Source organism: Panthera uncia, chromosome F1 (assembly GCF_023721935.1).
Source record: "Panthera uncia isolate 11264 chromosome F1, Puncia_PCG_1.0, whole genome shotgun sequence".
NCBI classification, from domain to species: Eukaryota; Metazoa; Chordata; class Mammalia; order Carnivora; family Felidae; genus Panthera; species Panthera uncia.
Genome location: NC_064813.1, coordinates 12,274,842 through 12,299,986, shown reverse-complemented (window position 1 = coordinate 12,299,986; position 25,145 = coordinate 12,274,842). Strand labels below are relative to the sequence as shown.

Genomic DNA, 25,145 nt, shown 5'->3' with positions numbered 1-25,145 from the left:
TAGCATAGTTCTGGTCACTGGAGAAATGATTAAATAGACAAATTTTATGTCCTCAATCAGATATACACAAAAATAGACAATTATTTGTGATTTTTTTGCTTCCTCTTAAAACCCTCTGATGGCTTTCCATTGCTTTTTACTTTTTTGAAAGTTTATTTAAATAATCTCTATTCTCAACGTGGGCCTCGAACTCATGACACTGAGATCAAGAGTCATGTGCTCTTCCCACTGAGCAAGCCAAGCACCCCTCCATTGCTTTTAGAGTTAGAGCACCTACCTTTTCAGCTCTCTCTCTGCCTCCCTCCCACCCCCAGTAATTTCATACTTGAGCCTTACAGAAATAACTTCTTTTAGATTCCTGTGTTTTGGTGTAAGGTTCCAAATGCCCTTCCTCTTGTCTGGAACTTGCCCCATTCTTCACCCAGCTCGCTCTTCATTTTTCCTGTTTTTGCTTAAATGTCACTTTTTCCAGAAAGCCTTTCCTGAGCTGCCCTTTTTTCATCCCGCAGTCCACAGTCCAGGTCAGGTATACCTGCTAGGTTCTCATGATACCTAATACCTTGTCTTTACTTACTCTTATTACCATATTATTATTGTTTGTCTTTCCTGCTGGTCTGTAAGCTTCAGAAGGCTAAGGAACTATATATCTTACTTCTCGTATCCTCAGCACACAGCACAATTCCTGGATCATAAGTACTCACTAAATAGTTATTAAATGAAGTAAAAATGAGGTTACAAAGAAAAATGGGCCAAATCATACTGGACTTATAAACCGTAGTAAAGAGTTGAGACTTGTAAAAGCAGTGGAGAGCCATTGAAGGATTTTAAGAGTAAATGACATTTATTCATTCCTTCAGTAGTTATTTGAAATTCTACCATGTAAAAGTCACTTAGTCAAGTGATAAAAAGTATTGGATGAATGACATATACTTTCTCTGCCTTTATGTGCCTATAACATAGTGAGGAATACAGACTTTAATTAATATATAATCAGAAGCAACTGTTGTATTTATGGTGAGTGCTATAAGTACATAAGCAAAATCAGTGGATGGCCTTCATGTAAAGCTCTTTTTTTTTTTTTTTTTAATTTTTTTAATGTTTATTTCTGAGAGGGAGAGAGACAGAGCATGAGCAGGGAGGGGGCAGAGAGAGAGAAACACAGAATCTGGAGCAGGCTCCAGGCTCTGAGCCGTCAGCATGGAGCCCGACACGGGGCTTGAACTCATGAACTGTGAGATCATGACCTGAGCCGAAGTCAGACGCCCAACCGACTGAGCCACCCAGGTGTCCCTAAAGCCCTTTTTTTATACAGTATGTTTTCAACATTCATCCACATTTTAGCATTCAGCAGTAATTCATTCCATTTAATAGCTGAATGGTAGTTCATTGTGTGGATATAGCACATGTAGATTATCCATTCATCTATTGATAGACATTTAGATTGTTTCCATCTATTGGCTACTGTGAGTAAAACTGTTTTGAACATTCCTGTACTAGTTTTACTTTGAATACCTTTTTTCACTCTCTGGTATGTACCCAGTTGTTTCTGGGTCACGTACTAATTGTGTGTTTAACTTATTGAAGAACCACCAAACTTTTTCAGAGTGGCTGCACCATTTACGTTCCCATCAGCAGTGTATGAGAGTTCCAATTTTCGACATCACCAACAGTTGTTATTTATTTATTTATTCATTTATTTATTTACATTCTGGCCATTCAGTGGATGCGAAGTACTATCTGTGATTTTATTTGCATTTCTCTAGTTACTAGTGACATTGAGTATCTTTTCATATGCTTCTTGGCCTTTATCTTCTTTGGGGAAATGAGTTCTTTATACATTCTAGATACTAGACTCTTACCACATAAATGATTTACAAATATTTTGCCCCACTGTGTGATTGTTTTTGCATTATCATCATAGTGTCCTTCCTTATGCAAAAGTTTTTAATTTTGATGGAGTCCAGTTCAATTTTTATTTACTTGCTTTTGCTACCATTATTTTGGAAACCATTGCCTAATAGTTTATTTTTTCTTTCTTTCCCTTGCCTCAGGAGACATCTAGAAAGATGTTGCTAAGGCTGATGTCAGAGAAATTACTGGATATCTACACATAAAAGAATGAAATTGGACCCTTTATACCACGTAATTAACTCTAGGATTTTTATGGTTTAATATCTCACGTTTAAGTCCTTAGTCCATTTTGAATTTACATTTGTGTATGGTGTCAGAGAGTGGTCCAGTTTCATTCTTTTGCATGTAGCAAAATAAAAAGCATAGCAAAGCAAACAATCAACAAAGCTTAAAGACAGACTACTGAATGGCAGAACATAATTACAAACAACATATCCGATAAAGGGTTAGTATCCAAAATATATAAAGAAGACATGAACAGACATTTCTCCAAAGAAGATATACAAATGATCGACAGACACATGAAAAGATGCTCATCACTCATCATCAGGGAAATGCAAATCAAAACCACAATAAGATATCATCTCACACCTTTTAGAATGGCTGAAATCAAAATCACAGGAAACAGCAGGTGTTGGTGAGGATGTGGAAAAAAAGCAACCCTTGTGCACTTTTGTTGGGAATGCAAACTGGTTTAGCCACTGTGGAAGACAGTATGAGGTCCCTCAAAAAGTTAGGAATAGAACTACCCTAAGATCCAGTAATTGCACTATTAGGTGTTTATCCAAAAAATACAAAAACACTAATTCAAAGGGATAGATGCACCCTATGTTTATCACGACATTATTTATAATAGTCAAATTATAGAAGCAGCCCCAGTGTCCACTAACAGATGAATGAATAAAGGAGAGGCGGTATATGTATTTAGATATATTGCATATGTGTGTGTATATATATAGAATATTATTATATATGTATATCTATAATAAAATATTCCGCCATAAAGAATAACATCTTGCCATTTGCAACATCACTAATGGATCTAGAGAGTATAATGCTAAGTGAAATAAGTCAATCAGAGAAAGACAAATACAATATGATTTCTCTCATATGTGGAATTTAAGAAACAAAACAAATGACAAAGGAAAAGAAACAAATTGAGAAAAACACTTAAATATAGAGAACAAACTGATGGTTACCAGAGGGGAGGTAGGTGAAATAGGTAATGGGAATTAAAGAGTATACTTATAGAAGAGTGCTAAGTAATGTATAGAATTATTGAATCACTATATCATACACCTGAAACTAATATAACACTGTATGTTAGCTATACTGGAATTAAAATTTAAAAATTAATTTTTTTTTTAATTTTTTTTTTTTTCAACGTTTTTTATTTATTTTTGGGACAGAGAGAGACAGAGCATGAACGGGGGAGGGGCAGAGAGAGAGGGAGACACAGAATCGGAAACAGGCTCCAGGCTCCGAGCCATCAGCCCAGAGCCTGACGCGGGGCTCGAACTCACGGACCGCGAGATCGTGACCTGGCTGAAGTCGGACGCTTAACTGACTGCGCCACCCAGGCGCCCCTAAAAATTAATTTTAAAAAAACATTGCCAAATCCAAAGTCATGAATATTTGCCTCTATGCTTTCTAAGGGTTTTGTAGTTTCAGCTCTCAAATTTGTTTTCAATCCATCTTGAGTTAATAGTGTGATATAAAGTAAGGGTCCAATTTCATTCTTTTACGTGTGGATATCCAGTTGTCCTGGCATTTGTTAAAGAGATCATTCTTTCCCCAGTGAAAGGTCTTGCTGCCTTTGTTGAAAATCCATTTATGGTAGATGTAGGGGTTTATTTCTGGACTCCATTCTCCTTCATTGATCTGTATGTTTTTATGCTACTACTTCACTGTTTTGATTATTGTAGCTTTGTAGTGTATTTTGAAATTAGAAAGTATGTCTTACACCTTTGTTCTTTTTTGGGATTGTTTTGGCTACTCAGGGTCCCTTGTGTTTCCATATGAATTTTAGGATCCCTAAAAGAGGCTTTTGGGATTTTGATAGGGATTGTATTAAATCTGTAGATCACTTTGGGAAGTATTGCCATCTTAACACTATTAAGTTATCGATCTGTGAACAAGGGATATCCGTCCATTTAATTCTTATTAATTTCTTTCAGCAATGTTTTATAGTTTCACTAAGTGCTACACCTCTCTGCTTAAATTTGTTAGTATTTTATTCCTTTTGATTGTAAGTGGAATTGTTTTTTTAACTTCCTTTTTGGCATTTTCATTACTAGTATATAGAAATGCAACTGATTTTTTTGTGTGTTTGTAGTGTGATCTGCAAATTTGCTGAATTTACTGTGATTAGCAGTTCTCAACATATGAGGTCATGTCATCTACAGATATAGTATTACTTCTTTTCCAATATGGATGCTTTTATTTCTTTTCTATATGTCAATGCTCTGGCTTGAACTTCCAGTAGTATATTGAATAGAAATGGATGACAGCAGGGCGCCTGGGTGGTTCAATCAGTTGAGTGTCGGACTCTTGATTTTGGCTCAGGTCATGATCTCCTGGTTCGTGAGATCAAGCCCCATGTGCAGAGCCTGCTTGGGATTCTCTGTCCCTCTCTCTGTGCCCCTTCACTGCTTATGCTCTCTTTCACTCTCAAAATAAATAAATAAACTTTAAAAAAAAGTGGATGAAAGTAGGCATACTTATCTTGTTCCTATTCTTAAAGGAAAGCTTTTATTCTTTTACTATTGAGTATATTATTAGCTGTAGGTTTTTCATATATGCCCTTTTCTTGTATTCCTAATTTATTGAATGCTTTTATTTGAAAGGGTGTTAGGTTTTGTCAAATGCTTTTTCTGCATCAATTGGAATAATCATGTACATTTTTCCTTCATTTTATTAATGTGGTGTATTATATTGTTTTTCATATGTATAACTTCTTTGCATTCCTAGAATAGAACCTACTTGGTCTTGGCTTGTAATCTTTTAATATGCTGCTGCATAGTGTTAGTATTTTGAGGACTTTTGCATCTATATTCATGAAGGATATTGATTTCCATCTCTTTATATAAGATATTTATAAGAGATATTCTATTTTTGTGGTGTGTTTGTCTCACTTTGGTAACAGAGTAATGCTGACCTCATAGAATGAGGTCTATTTTTCAGAGGCATTTAAGAAGGATTGGTGTTAATTTTTCTTTGGATCTGTGGTAGAAATCACCAGTGAAGTCATCTGATCCTGGACTTCTCTTTGTTTGGAAGTTTTTGATGACTGATTGAATTTCTTTATTTACTATATAGGTCTATTCAGAATTTCTCTTTCTTTTGACTTTATGTTGTTTGTTTATTTCTAGGAATTTGTCCATTTCATCTAGATTATCTAATTTGTCGGCTTACAATAGTTTATAGTATTCTTTTTATCTCTGTAAGGTCAATAGTATCCCATTTTAATTTCTGATTGTAGTAATTTCACTCTTCTCTCTTTTTTTCTTAACTAAAGGTTTGCCAATTTTGTGAATTTTTCAAAGAAGCAACTTTTGATTTTTTTTTTGTTTTGCATATGTATTCTCTATTTGTTTAATCTCTCTGTCTTTATGATTTCCTACCTTCTACAAGCATGTGGTTTAGTTTATTCTTTTTCTGGTTCCTTAAGGCGTAAAATCAAGTTATTGATTTGAAATCTTTTATTGAGCTGTAATAGACATAACATTATATTAGTTTCAGGTGCATATCACAATACACTTGTGAAATGATCACCACAATAAGTCTAGTTAACACCCATTACCACATAGTAATAATGTTTTTTTCTTGTGATAAGAACTTTTAAGATTTAGTCTATTAGCAATTTCCAAGTGTACAATACCTTGTTATTAACTATTGTCACCATGCTGTACGTTATATCCCCGGGCCTTATCTTATCTTAGAGAGAGTTCAGAAATGGGGGAGAAGGGCAGAGGAGGAGAGAAAGAGAATCTTTTTTTTTTTTTTAACGTTTATTTATTTTTGAGACAGAGAGAGACAGAGCATGAACGGGGGAGGGGCAGAGAGAGAGGGAGACACAGAATCGGAAGCAGGCTCCAGGCTCCAAGCCATCAGCCCAGAGCCCGACGCGGGGCTCGAACTCACAGACTGCGAGATCGTGACCTGAGCTGATGTCGTACGCTTAACCGACTGAGCCACCCAGGCGCCCCTGAGAAAGAGAATCTTAAGCAGGCTCCATGCTTAGCATGATGTGATGAGATCATGACCTGAGCTGAAATCAGTAGTTGGATGCTTAACCGACTGAGTCACCCAGGTGCCCAGGACTTATTTATTTTATCACTGGAAATTTGTGCCTTTGACCACCTTCACCTGTTTTCCCAGCTGCCACCCCCTGCCTTTGGCAACTACCAATATGTTCTGTGTATCTGTGAGTTTGGGTTTGTTTTGTTCTTAGATTACACATACAAATGAGATCATAAAGAATTTGTCTGTCTCTCTCTGACTTATTTCGTATAGCATAATGCTCTCAAGGTCTATCCATGTTGTCACAAATGGCAAGATTTTACACATATACACGTACATACACCACATTTTCTTTATGATGGACACTTGGGTTGCTTCTTTGTATTGGCTGTTATAAATAATACTGCAGTGAACATGGGGGTGTGTACTATATATCTCTTAGAATTAGTTCCTTTGGATAAACACTCAGAAATGGGTTTGCTGGATCATATGGTAGGTCTGTGTTCAGTTTTTTGAAAAACCTCTATACGATTTTCCATAGTGGCTGCATTAATTTACATTCCCATCAACAGTGTAGTAGGGTTCCCTTTTCTCCACATTCTTGCCAACACTGTCTATTTCTTGTCTTTTTGATAATAGCCATTTTAACAGGTATGAGGTGATACCTTATTGTGGTTTTGATTTGCATTTCATTTATGAGTAGAGATATTGAGCATCTTTTCATGTACCTGTTGGCCATCTGTATGTCTTCTTAGAAAAAAATGCCTATTCACATCCTCTGCTGATTTTTTAACCAGATTGGCATTTTTTCCTTTTTCTTTCTTTTTTTCTTTTTCTTTTTTTTCTATTGAGCTCTGTGATGTCTTTGTATATTTTAGGTATTAACCCATTCTCAGACATATTATTGCAAATATATTCTCCCACTTAGTAAGTTGTATTTTTTTTTTCTTTTGCTGGGAAGAAGATATTTAGTTCGACTTAGGCCCACTTATTTATTTTTGTTTTTACTGCCTTTGCTTTTGGTGTCAAAAAAAACTTGCCAAGATCTATGGTGAGAAGCTTACTGTCCTTATTTTCTTCTAGGAGTTTTATAGTTTTAGGTCTTATGTTCAACTCTTAATCCATTTTGAATTAATTTTTGTATATGGTGTAAGATAATGGTCCAGTTTCATTCTTTTTCATGTAGCTGTCCAGTTTTCTAAATGCCATTTATTGAAGAGACTGTCCTTCCCTATTGTGTATTCTTGGCTCCTTTGTTGTGAATTAATTGGCCATATATATGTGTCAGTTTATTTCTGGGCTATGTATTCTGTTGATATATGTGTCTTTTTTTATGCAAATACCATACTGTTTTGATTACAACTTTGTAATATATTTTGAAACCAGAAAATGTGAGTCCTCTAGCTTTGTTCTTCTTTCTCAAGATTGCTTTGACTATTCAGGGTCTTTTGTGGCTCCATACAAATTTTAGGATTGTTTGTTCAATTTCTGTGAAAAAAGGCCATTGGGGTTTTGATAGGGGTTGCCTTGAATTTGTAGATTGCTTTGGGTGATATGGACATTTTATCGGTATTAATTCTTTCAGTCTATAAACTTGGAATATCTTTTCATTTATTTGTGTTCACTTTCTTTCATCAATATCTTATAGTTTTCAGGGTATAGGTCTTGGTTAAAGACCTTGGTTAAATTTATTTCTAGATATTTTATTCTTTTTGATGTAATTGTAAATGGGAATATTTTCTTAATTTCTCTTAAGATAGTTCATTATTAGTGTATGGAAATGCAACTGATTTTTAATGTTGGTTTTTTTTAACCTGCAACTTTCTTCAGTTTATGAGCTCCAGTTTTTTTGTGTGTGGGGTCTTTAGAGTTTTCTCTATAATAATATCATGTCATCCACCAATAGTGGCAGTTTTACTTCTTGCTTTCTGATTTGGATGCCTGTTATTTCTTTTTCTTGACAAATTACTCTGGCTAGGGCTTCTAATACTGTGTTGAATAGAAGTGGTAAGAGTGGGCATCCTTGCCTTGTTCCTGGTCTTTGAGGAAAAGCTTTTAGTTTTTCACTGTTGAGTATGATGTTAGCTGTGTATTTATTATATATGGCCTTTATTGTGTTGTGGTACATTCCCTGTATATTCACTTTGTTGGCAGTTTTTATCATAAATGGATATTGAACATTGTCAAATGTTTTATGCATCTGTTGAGATAATCGTATGACTTTTATACTTCATTTTGTTAATGTAGTGTATTGATTGATTTCCATTTATTGAACCATCCTTGCATCCCTCAAATAAATCCCACTTGATCATGATGTGTGATGCTTTTAATGTAAACTTGAGTTGGTTTGCTAGTATTTTGTGAAGATTTTTGCATCTGTGTTCCTTTTGGGTATTAGCCTGTAATTTTTTTTTTTTGATTGGATTTGTGTTTGGTGTTCTTGTCTGGTTTTGGTGTAATGGTAATGCTGACCTCATAAAATGAGTTTGTAAGTATTCCCTCCTGTTCTGTTTTTTGGAAGAGTTTGAGAATGATTGTCATTAATTCTTTGAATATTTGGTAGCATTAACCAGTGAAGCAGTTGAGTGTAGACTTTTGTTTATTGGGACATTTTTGATTACTGATTCAGTGGCTTACTAGTAATTGGTCTGTTCATATTTTCTGTTTTTTTATGATTTGATCTTTGCAGATTGTATGGTTTTTAGGATTTTACCCATTTCTTCTATGTTGTTACATTTGTTGGTGTATAATTAATTGCTAAGTTTCTTGTGATCCTTTGTATTTCTGTGTGATCAGTTGTAAATGTTTGTTCTTTTGTTTATGACTTTGAGTCCTCTCTCTTTTTTTCTTGGTGACTTTATTCTTCATACAGGTTTTCTTCTTTTTTTAATATTTATTTATTTTGACAGAGAGAGTGCGAATGCATGCATTAGACTGGGGGAGGGGCAGAGAGGGAGACAGAGACAGAATCCCAAGCAGATTCCACGCTGTCATTGCAGAGCCTGAGGTGGGGCTCAGTCTTATGAACTGTGAGATCAGGACCTGAGCCCAAATCCAGAGTCAGATGCTTAACCAACTGAGCCACCCAGGCACCCATAGTAAGTTTTAAATGTGTTACTAAACAGTATAATGAGGGATTAGTTTTAATATACATATCTTATATATTCAGCCACAATGCCAAGGAGAACAGGCAAGGGGTTTATCCATAATTTCCATCAGCCCCCAGGTTATATAAGCAATTAATAACTTGTATTACTCTTATGTAAAGTGCTATTCAGTGTAGTTTCAACCCTACCAAATTGCTACCCTTAATTAAGCCTCTCCTATAAAGAACTTCTAGAGCTGCAACTCTATTATTTATACATGAATTAAAAAAATACCTGAATGTATATGTGCTAAAATTGTAACACTTGGTTTCTTCCAGGTTTTTGAGTTTATTTTTTTCTTTGCAATTTCTGTGTTCTACTTTTCCTATAAAAACATAACTTGCTTTAGTGATAAAGAAGCTATTAAAAAACTTAATGAACATACTTTTTAAAAACACACATGCACACAAAAAAGCAAACAAAAACAAAAACAAGAACGGAGTGGTGAGATTCTTTGATCAATTTGATTTCTTTGAGAAATGCATGATATCAGACCAGAAGACAATTACGCTTTTCTTTACCTGTAGAAGACCGGCTGTGCAAGTGGTGGTAGGGGACTACTCTTAGGATTGCACTTGTGTTTTATCCTTATAATTGTCTTCATTGAATTGGATACAGTGGTTACCCCCTTCTGTATAGGAAATTCACAACTGGGATTGCTCTCCATCTTAAGAGGAAGCACGGAACTAGTTTGTTCTATAATTAAGATGCTTTCTGTAGTGATTGCTATAGTACATCTTTTTTTTTCTTTTTTCTTTCTTTCATTTTTTTTTTAACTCTTCTTAGTTCTTTTGATTCCTGTGATTCCTTTAGTTTTTGATTGCTAGTCTCAGCTTGTACCCATTTATCCTGCCTTTTGGAGTCTATGCCATCCTGTTTAATATATGTGTGTGTATCTAATTTCCTAATTATTTTTACCGGCCTGCCTGGTTTCTAGCTGCTTTAATTCCTCACAAGCTTTGTTCTGTACATCTTACTGTCAGTGTAGTTGCTGACCTACCTAGACTCCAGCATTGTATTTGATTTCCTACCCTATCTCTATACTTGACTTTTAGTCATGGTCCTAGTACAGATTCCATATTTCATAAATAATTCTGATGAAAAGATCATTTTAAAACTTACATTGAGAATATGCATAATAGGGCATTAATTTCTAACTAAAGAAAGAGCATTGAGTATCTAATCATTGGAATTTTAATTTAAGATATTGTCATATTTCTGTTCCTTCTTGTCAGGCTAAAATATCCTACTAGCCAACTTTGACTATAGTGAGAAATTTTTCTTGTTCTCGTTGCTTAATCTCTTCTAATATCACTTGTTTTATCACCTTCTAATGTGGCCAAGTGACAAGTAGTGATTAATTTGTCATTGGTTTACTATAACTAAAGATTCATTGTATAACTTTAGAAGCTTGGGGGATGAGGTATATAGAAACATTCTGTGGAAACTACTAATGACATTATAATTTGAAGATGCAGGACTGTAAAACATAACCTCTTAATGTTTTTTTTGTTATGTAATTTGAGTGTGTTTTGAAGATTAGGTACTAATGCTGCAGTGTATATATTTATGTAAAGTGATAGATAATAAATATTGTGGTTTAGATAATTTCGTGTCATTCTGTGAGCCAGTTAATGGGCTAATTGTTAGGCAGTTGTTTGGTTTTTTTTTTAATACAAATTTGGGGGCAGCTACTTTATTTTTGAATTACTGATTTTTGTTTGAGGTTCTTCTCTCCAAAACATCTTGTTTTATTCACTTGCAAATTTTCTATAAGCATGATTCTTTGTGTAAATGTATTTTTTCCCAGGTATAGCTATTTATTAAGGTACTTTCTGCAAGATCAAGAAATATGTATAGTACAGAGTTTACAGAGTTGGAGAAAAAGAGTTATTTTTTGGTCTAAGTCAAAAGTAAATCTAAATGTGTATGTTAATCCGACCCACATGCCTTTAGAACTAAAAACTAGATAAAAAGCATGGACATTTTGTGAGTTTTTAATCTACCTATGTCTTTTTTTATTTTATATTATAGGAAAGTTAAAGGAGGAAATATTGATGTACATCCATCAGAAAAAGCACTCATTGTTCAGTATGAAGTGGAAGCTACCATTCTTGGAGAGATGGGTGATCCCATGTTGGGAGAACGAAAGGAATGCCAAAAGATGTAAGTTTTCTTCATTGGTGCATAGTTTGAAAGTGGTGAATTTTATGTAAACTGTGTAGAAATCTGACGTTATTTAAATCAGCATAGATTACAAATGGTTCGGCCTTCTTCTAGGCATACTTCATCTTAGTGAAGCAGAGACCATATTAAACTATAAATACAGAGTATATTTATTCCAGAGAAGATCATGTTTAGCTAAGCATAGTGGAAAGTTGCTGAAAAATATCATTTCTAATTTATGCCATTTAGTGAATGCATATAATAGAGTATAAGCTACTACAACTTGTGAAATCAGAAATAAAAGAGGTTTATATGAGACTTTTTAGCTTAATTTAAGAAATTTCTATTTTAGGGGATCCTCTCTGTATTATTCTTTTTTCCCTGGAGTTGTAGAAGATAGTATGCGTTCCAGAATTCCCAAGTAGGGCATGTACTTTGAATTCATCCCTTCAAAGTGTAGCCCTGTGAAAGATGTTGGTAATGTAATGACTCAATTTTCTGACTCAGTGAATTGAGATTACATCTCTTGACATCCTACACTTTCCTTCCTACTTTTATAATACTTTCAGGAGCCCCTTGGGAACTGGTCTTTTTCATTATTCTATAGTTGTGCTGGTGATTGTCTTGCCCTCCTTTCATAGTATTGTGGAAGTAGAGAAGGTCGGAGATGGCCTAGTGTTCTCTCCCAATCTTCTCCTTCCGTAAAAAAAAAAAAAAAAAAAAAAAGTTGATTTGGGAGCTAAGTAAGAAGATTTTAACTAGTTTAAAAGAGTGTTAGTATGTTTTGGTGATACAGCACCCTGAAAAGTACTGTATTTAATTTTTTTTTAATTTTTTTTTTTTTTTTTTTTTTGAGAGAGTGTGAGCGAGGAGGGGCAGAGGGAGACTCACAATCCGAAGTGGGCTCCAGGCTCTGAGCTGTTAGCACAGAGCCCGACATGGGGCTTGCACTCACGGACTGCCAGACCATGACCTGAGCCAAAGTTGGACACTCAACTGACTGAGCCACACAGGCGCTCCCAAAGCACTGTATTTTAAATATATAGCAGTGGTTCTCAACTGGTTGTGATGTTTTTCCCCCAGAGAACATTTGGTAATGCCTGGAAACAGTTTTGGAGGTTGTAACTGGAGGGATCCTATTGACAATGTAGTGGATAGAGGCCAGGGTGCTGCTAAACATCCTAAAATGCACAAGGTCAAAGAATGGTTTGGCTTCAAATTTTAATGGCGCTGTAATTGAGAAACTTTGGTGTATAGCACCCTGAAAAGAAAAGCTGCCTAGTATCTTAGTAAGATCCCTAATCTGTCTTCTTTTTTTGTGTTAGGAAACTAAATTCCACATACAATTCATTGAAATAACTAAGCCCTTGGGGCACCTGGGTGTCTCAGTCAGCTGAGTGTCTGACTTTGGCTTAGGTCATGATCTCGCGGTTTGTGTGTTTGAATCCCGCATGGGGCTCTGTGCTGGCAGCTCGGAGCCTGAGCCTGCTTCGGATTCTGTGTCTCCTTCTCTCTCTGCCCACCCCTCCACACCCTCCCCCTGCCTCAAATAAATAAACATTAAAAAAAAATTAAAAGAACTAAGTCTTTGGATAATTCACTAAATTGAAGAAAAATACATATATGCACATATACGTACTTATGTGTCCTCTTACACGTTCTCTCTTCCATTAATGTGTTGTGATTACTGCCTGAGTTTTATACATTTTGGGAGCATGTGAAAATCTCTTTAGATCTTTTTTTTTTATGTTTATTGATTAAAAAAATTTTTTTTAATGCTTACTTATTATTTTTTTTTAATGTTTATTTATTTTTGAGACAGAGAGAGACAGAGTATGAATGGGGGAGGGGCAGAGAGAGAGGGAGACACAGAATCCGAAACAGGCTCCAAGCTCCCAAGCTGTCAGCCCAGAGCCGGACACGGGGCTCGAACTCACGGACCGCGAGATCGTGACCTGAGCCGAAGTCGAATGCTCAACCAACTGAGCCACCCAGGCGCCCTAATGCTTACTTATTTTTGAGAGAGAGACAGAGCATCAACAGGGGAGAGGCGGAGAGAGAGGGAGACACAGAATCCGAAGCAAGCTCCAGGCTCCGAGCTGTCAGCACAGAGCCCATTGTGGGGCTTGAACACATGAACTATGTTGAGATCATGACCTGAGCTGAAGTCAGACGCTTAACTGACTGAGCCACCCAGGCACCCCTTGAGATCTTATTAATTTGACTTCCAAAGAAAAGCTAGCAGATCAGTCTTTCCTTTTAGAACCTCAGATATCCACATTTCAGGCAAAAGATTTAGTTCTTAGTTCTTTAACACGTATTTGTTTGTTTGAAGTTTACTTTTGAGAAAGAGAGAGAAAGTGAGTGAGGCAGGGCACAGAGAGAGGGAGAGAGAGAGAATCCCAACCAGGTGCTGCACTGCCAGTGCACACCAACCGTGAGATCATGACCTAAGAGAAAATCAAGAGTCGGATGCTTAACCAACTGAGCCACCCATGCGCCCCCTAGAAAGATTATTTTAAAACAAGATTTCTGAATATGCTGTCCTCCCTAGAAGAGTCAGATACAGATTTTATGTTCTTTTTGTTATCTCATTTGTTCAGTTCAAAGAAATCATTTCTTTGCATTTTTCTAAGCCTAATTGTATCTAATACTTTATTATATTTTACTAAAAGAGTCTATGTCAGGTACCTTTCAGTGCTTTGTGAACTATTTATAAGAAGTATTGTTTAAGTTATCACTTACTTTTATAATACCTGAGTTGGAAAATTTCTGATGTGCTCACAGCATTCGTCTTAAGAGTCTCAATGCCAACACGGATATAACTTCCCTGGCCCGGAAGGTGGTTGAAGAATGTAAACTTATCCATCCCTCAAAACTAAATGAGGTAGAACAGCTATTGTACTATCTACAGAATCGCCGTGATTCATTGCCAGGAAAAGGTAAGTAGAATTCCTCATTTTTTAATGTATAACCAGAGCTATTTCTATAGTTCGTGCTTTTGATATTTGGTGGTGTTTTTTGTTGTTATTGTTTTATTTTGTTTTGCCAGTGCTGTGCATAAGTAAACGAATGAAAGAATAAACCTATTAGTTTTCTCCATGCCAGGCTCTGTATTAGATGCTTCCACAAAAAATGATCTGTTTCTATTTCATACTGTGGCATGTGTATATGTTTGTATGTGTACATTTGTGCTGAAATAAGGAACGAACTCAAATGTCTGTCATATTCTGGAATAATAAAAGGAGAGAATTTGGGGCAAAAAAACCTATTTTCTCTAACCCAACCAGATTTATATTTTCTAAATTTCTTATTGACAATTTATAATTTGAATAGATTACTAAGTATTTAAATGTTAAAATATGTCATATGCTTTAGACTATCCTAAAGATACAAGTTATATGAATCTTTCTTAAGGAAATATTACTTTTTTATTCCTTATTGTCTGCATTGTTGCCATTCTTCTACCTTCAATTTCTTCATAAGGAACCAAGTCATTAAAATATTAGAGCTAAGGAATTGATTGTTTTTAGAAAATATCATCAAATAATCTAAACCAAATATGAAACGAAATAAAAACACATTTTGCTGGAAAGTCATCTCAGATTATTGAATGGTTAGTTATTCCACTCATGGTATTAATTAGGTTTACATATCTTTCTTTCATCATTGGTGAGTTCTAAAATATGGTACCTTTGAAAAACTTTATAAATGCTTATGTTTTGATTATACTAAGTAGAAAAAAATGAGAGAAAATTTGTTTTGACTTTTTTTGAGTTACTCAGTCTTTTCTCTCCAACCACAGCAAATAAAATGCCTTTTTTCTAATATCACTTTTATTAGTTAATCCTGAATATATTATCTAACATATATTATATGATCAATATATATTTCTGAATGAATTAAGTGATTGTGAATGTATTTATTTAAAAGCAAAAATAAGCAGTTTGAACTTGTATCCAGCTACATAACTGACACTCAATGTATAATTATTAATTATTAATAATTAGTGCTATAAGGAAAATTTTATCAAGAAACACTTTTATTAAATGTTTCATGATAGACTATTCCTATTAAGATCCCTGTAAATGATGAGAGAGAACTTCTTCAATAAGTTAAATAAGTTCAAAGTGAGCAAAGTAAATCCCATACTCTTGTAAGGTGTGTATGTACTTATTTTGAGTACAATATAGTGAAAATTGATCTTTCCTAATGCCTAATTAATATAATTCCAAATGCACTTATATTAATATCTTAATAAAGCCTTGCGAGTTTTCAAGGTAGATCAGTCATCTCACCTTCTTCCCCAGAAATTAGATGAATATGAGGAAATTTTCATGTCAACATACATGGATAAATCCATTTGAATCAGTCTGTTTATATAGATACTAATGTTTGGAGATGTAAGAAATGCTGTTACCATGTTAAATACATACTTACTAAAAAAATTTCCATTTTTCTTTTTAACTTTTTTTACTTGGAATTCACTATTTCAAAACCAGAAACATTGCCCCCCCAGAAGTGATTGAAACAAAACAGTAATACTTATTTATGTAATTCATTACTGTAAGTGATTTTTTTCATTTTGTTTTTTCTAATATTCAACTCATTAATGTATCTTTGCTTTATTGGTTTCCCTATTCCCACCTTAAATGTGAATCAGGAGGGGACTCTTTTGCTTCTTGTTGGCAAGTCTGGCTATTTACCTCCCAAAAAGTTAACCTAGGAGGAATTAAAATTGCTGCATAACATAACTTTGGGATTATTTCTAGATTTTATTCATATATACTCTCCTTGATATCTCATTATAACAGATTATAGATGAACATTTAAAAAATTTTTTATTTATTGGAAAAAGACTATTTCATAAACTAGTCAGTTGTAAGATCCCCAGGTTAGCTATAAACTCAGCTACTGAATATAAAAATTACCCAGAAACTCTAAACACCTAGTTCTTCTCATTTAAAAATAAAAAATCTTTTTACAGAAAAAAAAGAAAAATCGAGCAAGCCTAAAGATCCACCTCCTTTTGAAGGAATGGAGGTAAGACCTAATTCTGATCTAATAGAGAACTGATTGATTGTAAGGTTGTTGCCTTTTCCCATCAATGATTCATGTACTAACATTAAGTAGATGTGGAAAGTTTATTGAACTTAGAAGCACCTAGAAAAGGTAGATAGTGAGTGTTTTATATAGTCAAAAGTTAGTGGCATATTTTTCAGATATAATTTATTTTGATAAGTTTTGAAATGTTTTAAATATTCTTTTTTTTTTTTTTTTAACATTTATTTATTTTTGAGACAGAGAGAGACAGAGCATGAACGGGGGAGGGGCAGAGAGAGAGGGAGACACAGAATCGGAAGCAGGTTCCAGGCTCTGAGCCATCAGCCCAGAGCCTGACGCGGGGCTCGAACTCACGGACCGCGAGATCGTGACCTGAGCTGAAGTCGGACGCTCAACCGACTGAGCCACCCAGGCGCCCCTAAATATTCTTATATTTAAACATATCCAGTGTGTTTTGAAATACTGTTTAACCTATTATAGTAGACACAAATTATTTTGCATTACATTTAGGATGCTTTATATTAATAGACCCAAGTTTAGTGTTTATGTACATCCTATTTTCATGTGGTTTGTAACTACTTTTGTATTGGAGTCCTAACACCCAAAGGTCTAATTTCCTCCTGGCTACTATGAGTCCTTTGAAAACTTGTCTGTCATTAAAAGGGCAATATGTTGACCACACAGTATCATTCCTTGGCAGTAGCTTTGAGGGACATCATTGTTCTTTAAGAGGACTTCCTCTTCCTTTCTTTCAGATTGATGAAGTGGCTAACATCAATGACATGGATGAATACATTGAGTTACTATATGAAGATATTCCTGATAAAGTTCGGGGTTCTGCTTTGATCTTGCAACTTGCTCGAAATCCTGATAATTTGGAAGAACTACTGTTGAATGGTGATTTATATCTATAAATATTAAAAATAGAAAAATTGTTGTATAATATGTTTCTGAAACTTATTATAATAGAGGACAAAGCTAAAATTTTACCGAACTTAGGAATGCATTTATTTCCTAGACCTTTATTACCATCTTTCTTTTGAAAATTATTTAATTTTTGAGAGCATAACATTAAATATTATCTGAAAAATTCATTTAATTTAAACAACAAATATAAAGCACTAATGGTACTGTGTCTTCTATTCTGGAAGATTTTTATTCTTTCAGTTAGGATACAATATCAACTTTGTCATTTGCACACATACGTATATACTTTTACTAAATTAGGGTTCCAATATTAGTTTTTTTTCAGTAGCACAGCAAAAAATATATTAATCTCTGTACCTTCATTTAGATTAAATTTTGATCCTCTCCTTTCATTAGATGTGCTAGGTAATTAAAAAAAAAAAGAGATAATGCTCTTAAAACCTTTTTTCTCAGTATTACCCCTATAGAATTATTTTATTTTATTTTATTTTATTTTAAGTTTATTTGTTTTGAAAGAGCAAGTGCGAATGCAAGCAAGGGAGGGACAGACAGAGATAAAGTTTATTTATTAATTTTGAGAGAGTGAGTGCGAGGAGGGTAGGGGCAGAGAGAGAAGGAGAGAGAATCCCAAGCAGGCTCTGCACTGACAGTACAGAGCTCAATGCAGGGCTCAATCTCACGAACCATGGGATCATTACCTGAGCAGAAACCAGGAGTCAGATGCTTAACCAACTGAGCCAGCCAGGCACCCCTAGAATTATTTTAAATGTGTGGTTTTCTGACTTTACTTTTGCCAAAATTAAAATATAGAAGATGTCATTATTATCTGATTTCTATCACATGAGGAAGAGTACCTTTTTGTTTGTCGTCATACTCCTTTTATGTAGGCTGCACAGTACACACCAGTACTTGATAACTTGGAAAATATATACAAAAGAACTGTCCAGAAAGTCCTAGAACATTACCAATATTCCAAGTAGAAAATGTGTACATTTTAAGTATTTTCAAAATTATACAACTCATATATTAGTATATTCTTTATAAAGAATTAGAATATTAGTAATTTGATCATTATTATCTGAGTTTGGAGTACATTCATTCTTCTAGATCTTTTTCATACTTTTACATATATATATGTATAGGATTTTTTCCTATATTAAAATATAGAGTATTATTTTGTAAGAATTTTTATATTAATAATATCATTCTTATTTCTTGGTAATTTTTTCTCCATACAGTAATATTTTGAGATTACATGCATATAGATACATTATAATGTAATTAATTTTTTAACTATGATTGTTGTTTTTATGAAGCTTTCTATAAGTTTTAGCCATTCCTCTGTTGAGTAGTCATTAGATTGTTTCCAGATTTTTCAGTAGGGAATATTGCTTCAGTGAACATCTTTGTACATATCTTCTATATACACAGTATGGGGTTCTTTAGGGTATGTGGACAGAAACAAAGGTCATACATAAATACAGATGATAATGTTTTAAAGGGTATTGCCAAACTGCCTTCCAAAATGGTTGTGCTGCTGTATCCCCAGATCAACAGAACATGAAAGCCATCAAACTTTAAAATTTTTGCCATTGTATTATGGTAATAAACAAGCTCTCTTTGTTTTAAGTTGCATTTGCCTGATTTCTAATGAATTTGCTATCTATCACTAGACTTTTGGAATGTCCACCCTGTGAATTTTGTATTCCTGTCCTAAGTATTTGTGTGTATGTGTATGTGACTACGTATATTTATATATAAATGTACATATCCTTTTTATATATAATTTAGTATGTAAATTTATATATATCATTTATGTTCTTTCTCTTTTATGTACTTGGAAATGGTTTCTGTCAGTCTATTGTCTCTTTTTTTTTGGTATCATATCCATTTCCATCTGTTTACTTTCATTCTATTTGTGTCTTTGACTCTAAAATGTTTGTATTGTACAAAGTATATAGTTGGATCACGCCCTTTTTTTAATCCATTCTGCCAATCTCTGCGTTTTGATAGGAGAGTTTAGTCTATTTACCATTAATGTAATTACTCATAAAGTGGGATTGTCCTCTAACACTTTGTTTTCTGCATCTTTTATCATTTTTATTCCATTAACCCTCTATTACTGCCTTCTTTTATTTAAAATGAATATTTTTTAGTATACCATTATAATCCTTTTGTTGTTCTTTTACTGTGTTTTCCTGAATTATTTTCTGAGTGTTTGCCCTAGGATTACAGTTACTATCTTCTATTAAAATAATTTAGTTCAGATTAATAGTAGGGTTCCAATATTTAATTTTAGCAGCATGCAAAAACCGTGTTCTGACTTACCTCTCTATTCCCTCTCCCCTTCTTTGTACTATTATAGTAATGCAAATTACATCATTACACATTACCTGCCTGTCAGCACAGTAATTATTGATGTGTGAATTTTTTAATTAAATAGAAGAAAAGACTGCAATCAGAAATAATGTTAAGCTGTCATTTTATTTATATAATTACCTTTACCAGTGCTCTTTATTTCTTTGTGTGGATTTACATTCCTCTCTACTAGTTTTTCATTTAAGCTTGAAGGATTCCCTTTAGTATTTCTTATAGGGAATGTTTACTATCAGCAAATTCTCTAAATTTTTGTTTGCCTAGGAATAGGAATGACTTAATTTCTCCTTGGTGTTTGTGTGCATAGTTTTGCTAGATGTTGAATTCTTGTTTGGCAGTCTTTTTATTTTAGCACTTTTACAATGTTATCCACTGTCTTCATGTCTCCATGGTTTCTGATACGAAATTGGATGTTAATCTCATTAAGGATCCTGTGTAACTCTTGAGCTGCCTTCTTGCTACTTGTAACATTTTCTTTGCATTTGGCTTTTGCCAGTTTGACTATGATGTATTTAGGTGTTTACATCTTTTAGCGTGTCTTCTTGGAGTTTGTGAAACTCCTTGGATCTGCAGATTAATGTTTTTCATCAAACTTTGGAAGTTTGGGGCATTATTTTGTTAAACATTCAAGTATCTCCTTTTGGGAATTCCATGTTAAGATGTTTGGTGGTGTCCCATAGGTCTTTGAGGCTCTACTTGCTTTTCATTATTTTTTCTTTCAGTTCCTCAGACTGAATAATCATAATTGACCTGCCTTTTAATTTGCTGATACTTTCTTTTTCTAGTTCACATCTGCTGTGAAGTCCTTCTAGTGAATTTTTCATTTCAGATATCTATTGTACTTTGTTAACTCCAGAATTTCTATTTGGTTCATACTTTGTCATTTGTATCTCCTTATTGATATCATTTGGTGAGGCAGAATTCTCGTACCTTCCCATACTTGTCTTTAAATCTTTAGATATGGTTTCCTTTAATTCACTGGATATATTTACAATAGCTTATTTAGTCATATAAGTTCAACATTTGTGCTTCCTCATGGACAATTTCTATTGAATGCTGTGTTTCCTGAATATGAGACATCACGTCCTGTTTTCTTGCATGTCTTGTAGTTTTTATTGTTACGATAATATTGTACTCTCTCCAGAGCTTGTTATTTTTGCTGTTTGTATAATGAGTTTCTTAGATGAATTCTGAAAAGTCTGTGATCTTTGTGCAGCCACTGAAGCTTCTAGCTCAGGTAGTTTAGTGGTAACTAATGATTGGATAGAGATTTTTTATTTTACTTTAATTTTTTTTAATGTTTATTTTTGAGAGAGAGAGAGAGAGAGAGAGAAAACACAAGTGGGGGAGGGGTGGAGAGAGAGGGAGACACAAAATCTGAAGCAGGTTCCAGGCCCTGAGCTATCAGCACAGAGCCCGACCTGGGGCTCAAACCCATGGACCGTGGGATCATGTGAGCCAGAGTCAGACACTCAACCAGCTGAGCCACCCAGATGCCCAGGATAGAGATTTTTTAAAATGCCTGGCCCTAAGTGTCCCAGCTTTTGCTAAGTGACTGTGTATGTGTGTATTGGAGCATGTCTTCAGTGTTTAAGCAGGTAGTGTACAAGGCTAAGTTAGCCTTTATTTTTTATTTTTTAAATTTATTTAAGTAATCTATACACCCAAAGTGGGGCTCAAACTCATGACCCTGAGATCAAGAGTCGCATACTCTACCAACTGAGTCGGCCAGGCATCCCCAAGGCCTTAGCCTTTAATTCCTGCTTGTACAATGCCTCAGGGTTGGCCAGAGATGAGAGATGAGGTCCTCCTTACGTCTTTTCCTGGTATCAACACATTCCTGCACATGTGCATGGCCTTCTAGATTCTCAGGAATATATTGGAGCTTTTCAAAGACCTTGTGAATCTCTCATTTCTCGGTTTTTCCTTTTTCAAGTTTTTTTGTCAACCTCTTGTTAACCCCAGCTGGCAAGGCTGCTGCATGCAGTTGCAATGTTGCCACCAGTGGTTTTCAACAAATGCCCTGGGTATAAGGCTGTACAAAGCAATTTCTGAGTCAAGTCAGATAAATGCAAACCCTGGAAATGCAGCAAATATCCAGATATGTCAGATAGTGACTGTTCACTGGAGTGGGGGTTTTCAGGAGTGCCAAATTGTTCTGCCCCCTCCAGTTGCTGCTCTGCTTTTGTTTTTCACAGATACTATATTTGTGATGCTGTTCATTTTCAAGGCTTCTGCAAAGTTGCACAGAGGGGATGTACTTATGGCAAGTAGAAATACCACAGAGTTTACTGGTTCTACTAAGGTTCAGCCATATTTCTTATTGTTGCAAAATGTAGTTCCAGGGTTCTAAAAAGGTTGATTCTGACCATTTTTACCAGTGTTCTCATTCACTTATGGAGGAGTGGATTTTTGGAGGTCCTTACTTTGGTTGTTTCAGAAATCCTTGCCCCTGGAATTTACTTTTCTTAAGTTTATTTATTTATTTTGAGAGAGAGATTGAAAGTGTGAGAGGAGAAGGGCAGAGAGAGAGAGAGAGAAAGAAAATCCCAAGCAGACTCCATGCTGTCAGGCTAGACAGAGCCTGATGCAGGACTTAAAATTAGGAACCATGAGATCATGCCCTGAGCTGGAGTCAAGAGTCAAATGCTTAACTGACTGAGCCATCCCAGGCACCCCTCATTTTTGTTGTAAGTAGGAGGTAGAGATATAAATTTTTTGCATATTAATAGCCAGTCATTCCAATCTAGTTAATGAGTACCCCTTCTTTCCCCAAAGATTTTAAATGGCCTTTTCTGTTATTTGCCTTCAATTCTTTTATTCATTATATACTTGAAAGCTTATTTTGTGCCATGTCTTGTTCTGATATATTCATTGATATGTTTTAATGCTTTCTTTTCTTTTCCATTGATCTATTTGATAATTTCCATGCCAGTACCACACTGTTTGTTATGTTTTGTTTTATATTTTGACTAGAGTTTTAGAATTGGTAAGAGAAATGTTCTGATTTATTGATTCTTTAAAAATAGGTGTTGTTGGTCTTACATGTTTTCTTATATATTATTTTGAGATCACTTTACCATATGCTCTAAAAAATTATAATTAAATTTTAATTATGACTGCATTTAACTTACAGATTAATTTTGGGTTATATTTTGACCTTCATTAGACTTCATAATTTTCTTTTGGCTATTTCTTTATAACCTACGTACAATTCCTATAAGCTGTATTTTTATTGAGACATTTTTCTATTCTATACTAAAGGAGAAAATTGAAATAAAATTTGAAAAATAAATCACTAGCCCTATGCCTAAATTCATGACGTTATAGTACATCATTTTCCAAAGTACAATTAACCCCTGAACAGTGGAGGGGGTGGTGATTTAGGCATGCCAGCCCCCCCACCCCAGTCAAAAATACACATGTATTTTTTGACTCTTCAGAAACTTATCTGTGTACAGTAATAGAACAGGGCAACACCTTGTTACTTGTCCAACCCCAAGTTAACAAAGCTGAATCCTAGAGTGACACTTGTTTCTTGCTCCTGTACTCAGGAAAGTGGGAAATCTTTTTACACATGGAATCTGAGAGAAGGCGGAGCACCTTTACCTGTCTCTCTAGGTTGCGAGCTCCATCAGAACCCCTTTATGAGGTTCTAACGCAGCTTCTGCTTACAGGAGATGCTGGGAGGTGGTGAGCTGCCGTTCCCTGGAGGTATTGGTTCCCCCCTTTGGAGAGCTTTCAGCACCACGGACAGCACCATCATTGCTGTCCACTCTAAGTCTCAGGCTCTTGCTTGGTGTTCTTGTCCCTAATGTTCTGGACCTGTTACCCTGGGAGGGGGTGAGGGTGGAAGGCAGGTTATTTTGTGATCCTTGGCCAATTCTGGCCAGTGACTGGCCATGCTCCACCACTTCAGCAAGACTCTTTCCCCAGAGCTGGTTCCTTTGCACCTCCCAGTTCAAGACCTCAGTGAACCTAGCTTCCCCACAGATAGTAAATGGGGTGAGAAATGTCAGGAGCAGGCAAGAGCCCTGCTATTCCAGGCTTCTCTGCATCTTTCCTTTGCCTTCCCTTCTGAGTCACTGGGCGACTTCTACCTTATTTTTCAATCATAATATGAAATACATATTTATTGAAAAAAATCCAAATCAAATAAGTATGTTCAAGGGTCAGATGTACATTCTAAGAAATACTGTTTCCTCTGGATTATAGTGATAAAATGCCTTTAGTAATACTGAATTAAACAAAGTTACCAGATGCTTTATTAAGTAGGGCTTTGTGGAACCTTTACATGTTAATGTATATTGCCTACCCATTTACTTTGAACAAATAGTTTTGTTCAAAGCATATGGTATACCAGTGCTCTGCATTGTGAATATGAATAACATTATGAAAATACAGGATTGGAGTGCCTGGGTAGCTCAGTCGGTTAAGCATCCGACTTCAGCTCAGGTCATGATCTCATGGCTCATGAGTTCAAGCCCCGCATCAGGCTTTGTGCCCACAGCTCAGAGCCTGGAACCTGCTTTGAATTCTGTGTCTCTGTCTGTCTCTGCCCCTTCCCTGCTCATGCTCATGCTCTGTCTCTGTCTCTCTCAGAAGTAAATAAACATTTAAAAAATTAAAAAAAAAATATATAGGGTGGATGTTTTTTAGTTTGAAAAATTCTTCACTAAGTAGATTAATAATACTTGTTTCATAATATGAGTGGTCAAAAAGCACAAATAAATTGAACACTTTCATTACTATAATAAATAATAATGCAGTCCATGAAGTACTGTAGATCCTGAGTACCTATTATAGAAAGTTGAATTATGATATTTATATAACAGGCAGATACTTTGTTTAATGTTTTAATATTTTAAGAATTGGTAAGCCACATAACAGTTCTAATTTGAAACTGGTCTCATTACTTTATGTTTACTTAGCATATGGTAGTTCTCAATCAATTCATTAATTTTTACCTTTCTCAAGATAAAAATCTAGTGAAGATGTTTATTCTACCCTAAAGCTACGTTTGTGGAAGATTTTTTGTTTTATTTATGTTTGTTGGCATTAATTTAACGTATTAAAATAGATTTATTTTTGTGTGTATAAACTTTATTTGGTTATTAATTTGCTTAATGAAGCTAGTGTTAACCTGGTAAACTCATTTTTTAGACGTATTCTAGTTTTTTTCCTTCTTCACAAACACATTAAATCAGATGTTAAAAAACAAACAAAATGGCATTGTAGTAGCCATATTACAAGTGGAAATGCAAATCAAGAAATAAATTGTCTTTTTATTATTTTGTCACCCATAATATACTT

General features: G+C 34.8%; 1 protein-coding gene across 4 annotated transcripts in view; it reads left to right on the top strand.

The window, feature by feature from the left end:
• Positions 1–25,145, top strand: part of KIFAP3 (kinesin associated protein 3) — a 353,458-nt gene that overhangs the window by 194,275 nt on the left and 134,038 nt on the right. For all 4 annotated transcript variants that reach the window (XM_049633903.1, XM_049633900.1, XM_049633902.1 and 1 more), the window contains 4 exons: positions 11,334–11,465; positions 14,253–14,407; positions 16,453–16,508; positions 17,285–17,426. In XM_049633903.1, coding sequence (XP_049489860.1) covers positions 11,334–11,465; positions 14,253–14,407; positions 16,453–16,508; positions 17,285–17,426 — 485 coding nt within the window. The remainder of the gene's footprint in view (positions 1–11,333; positions 11,466–14,252; positions 14,408–16,452; positions 16,509–17,284; positions 17,427–25,145) is intronic.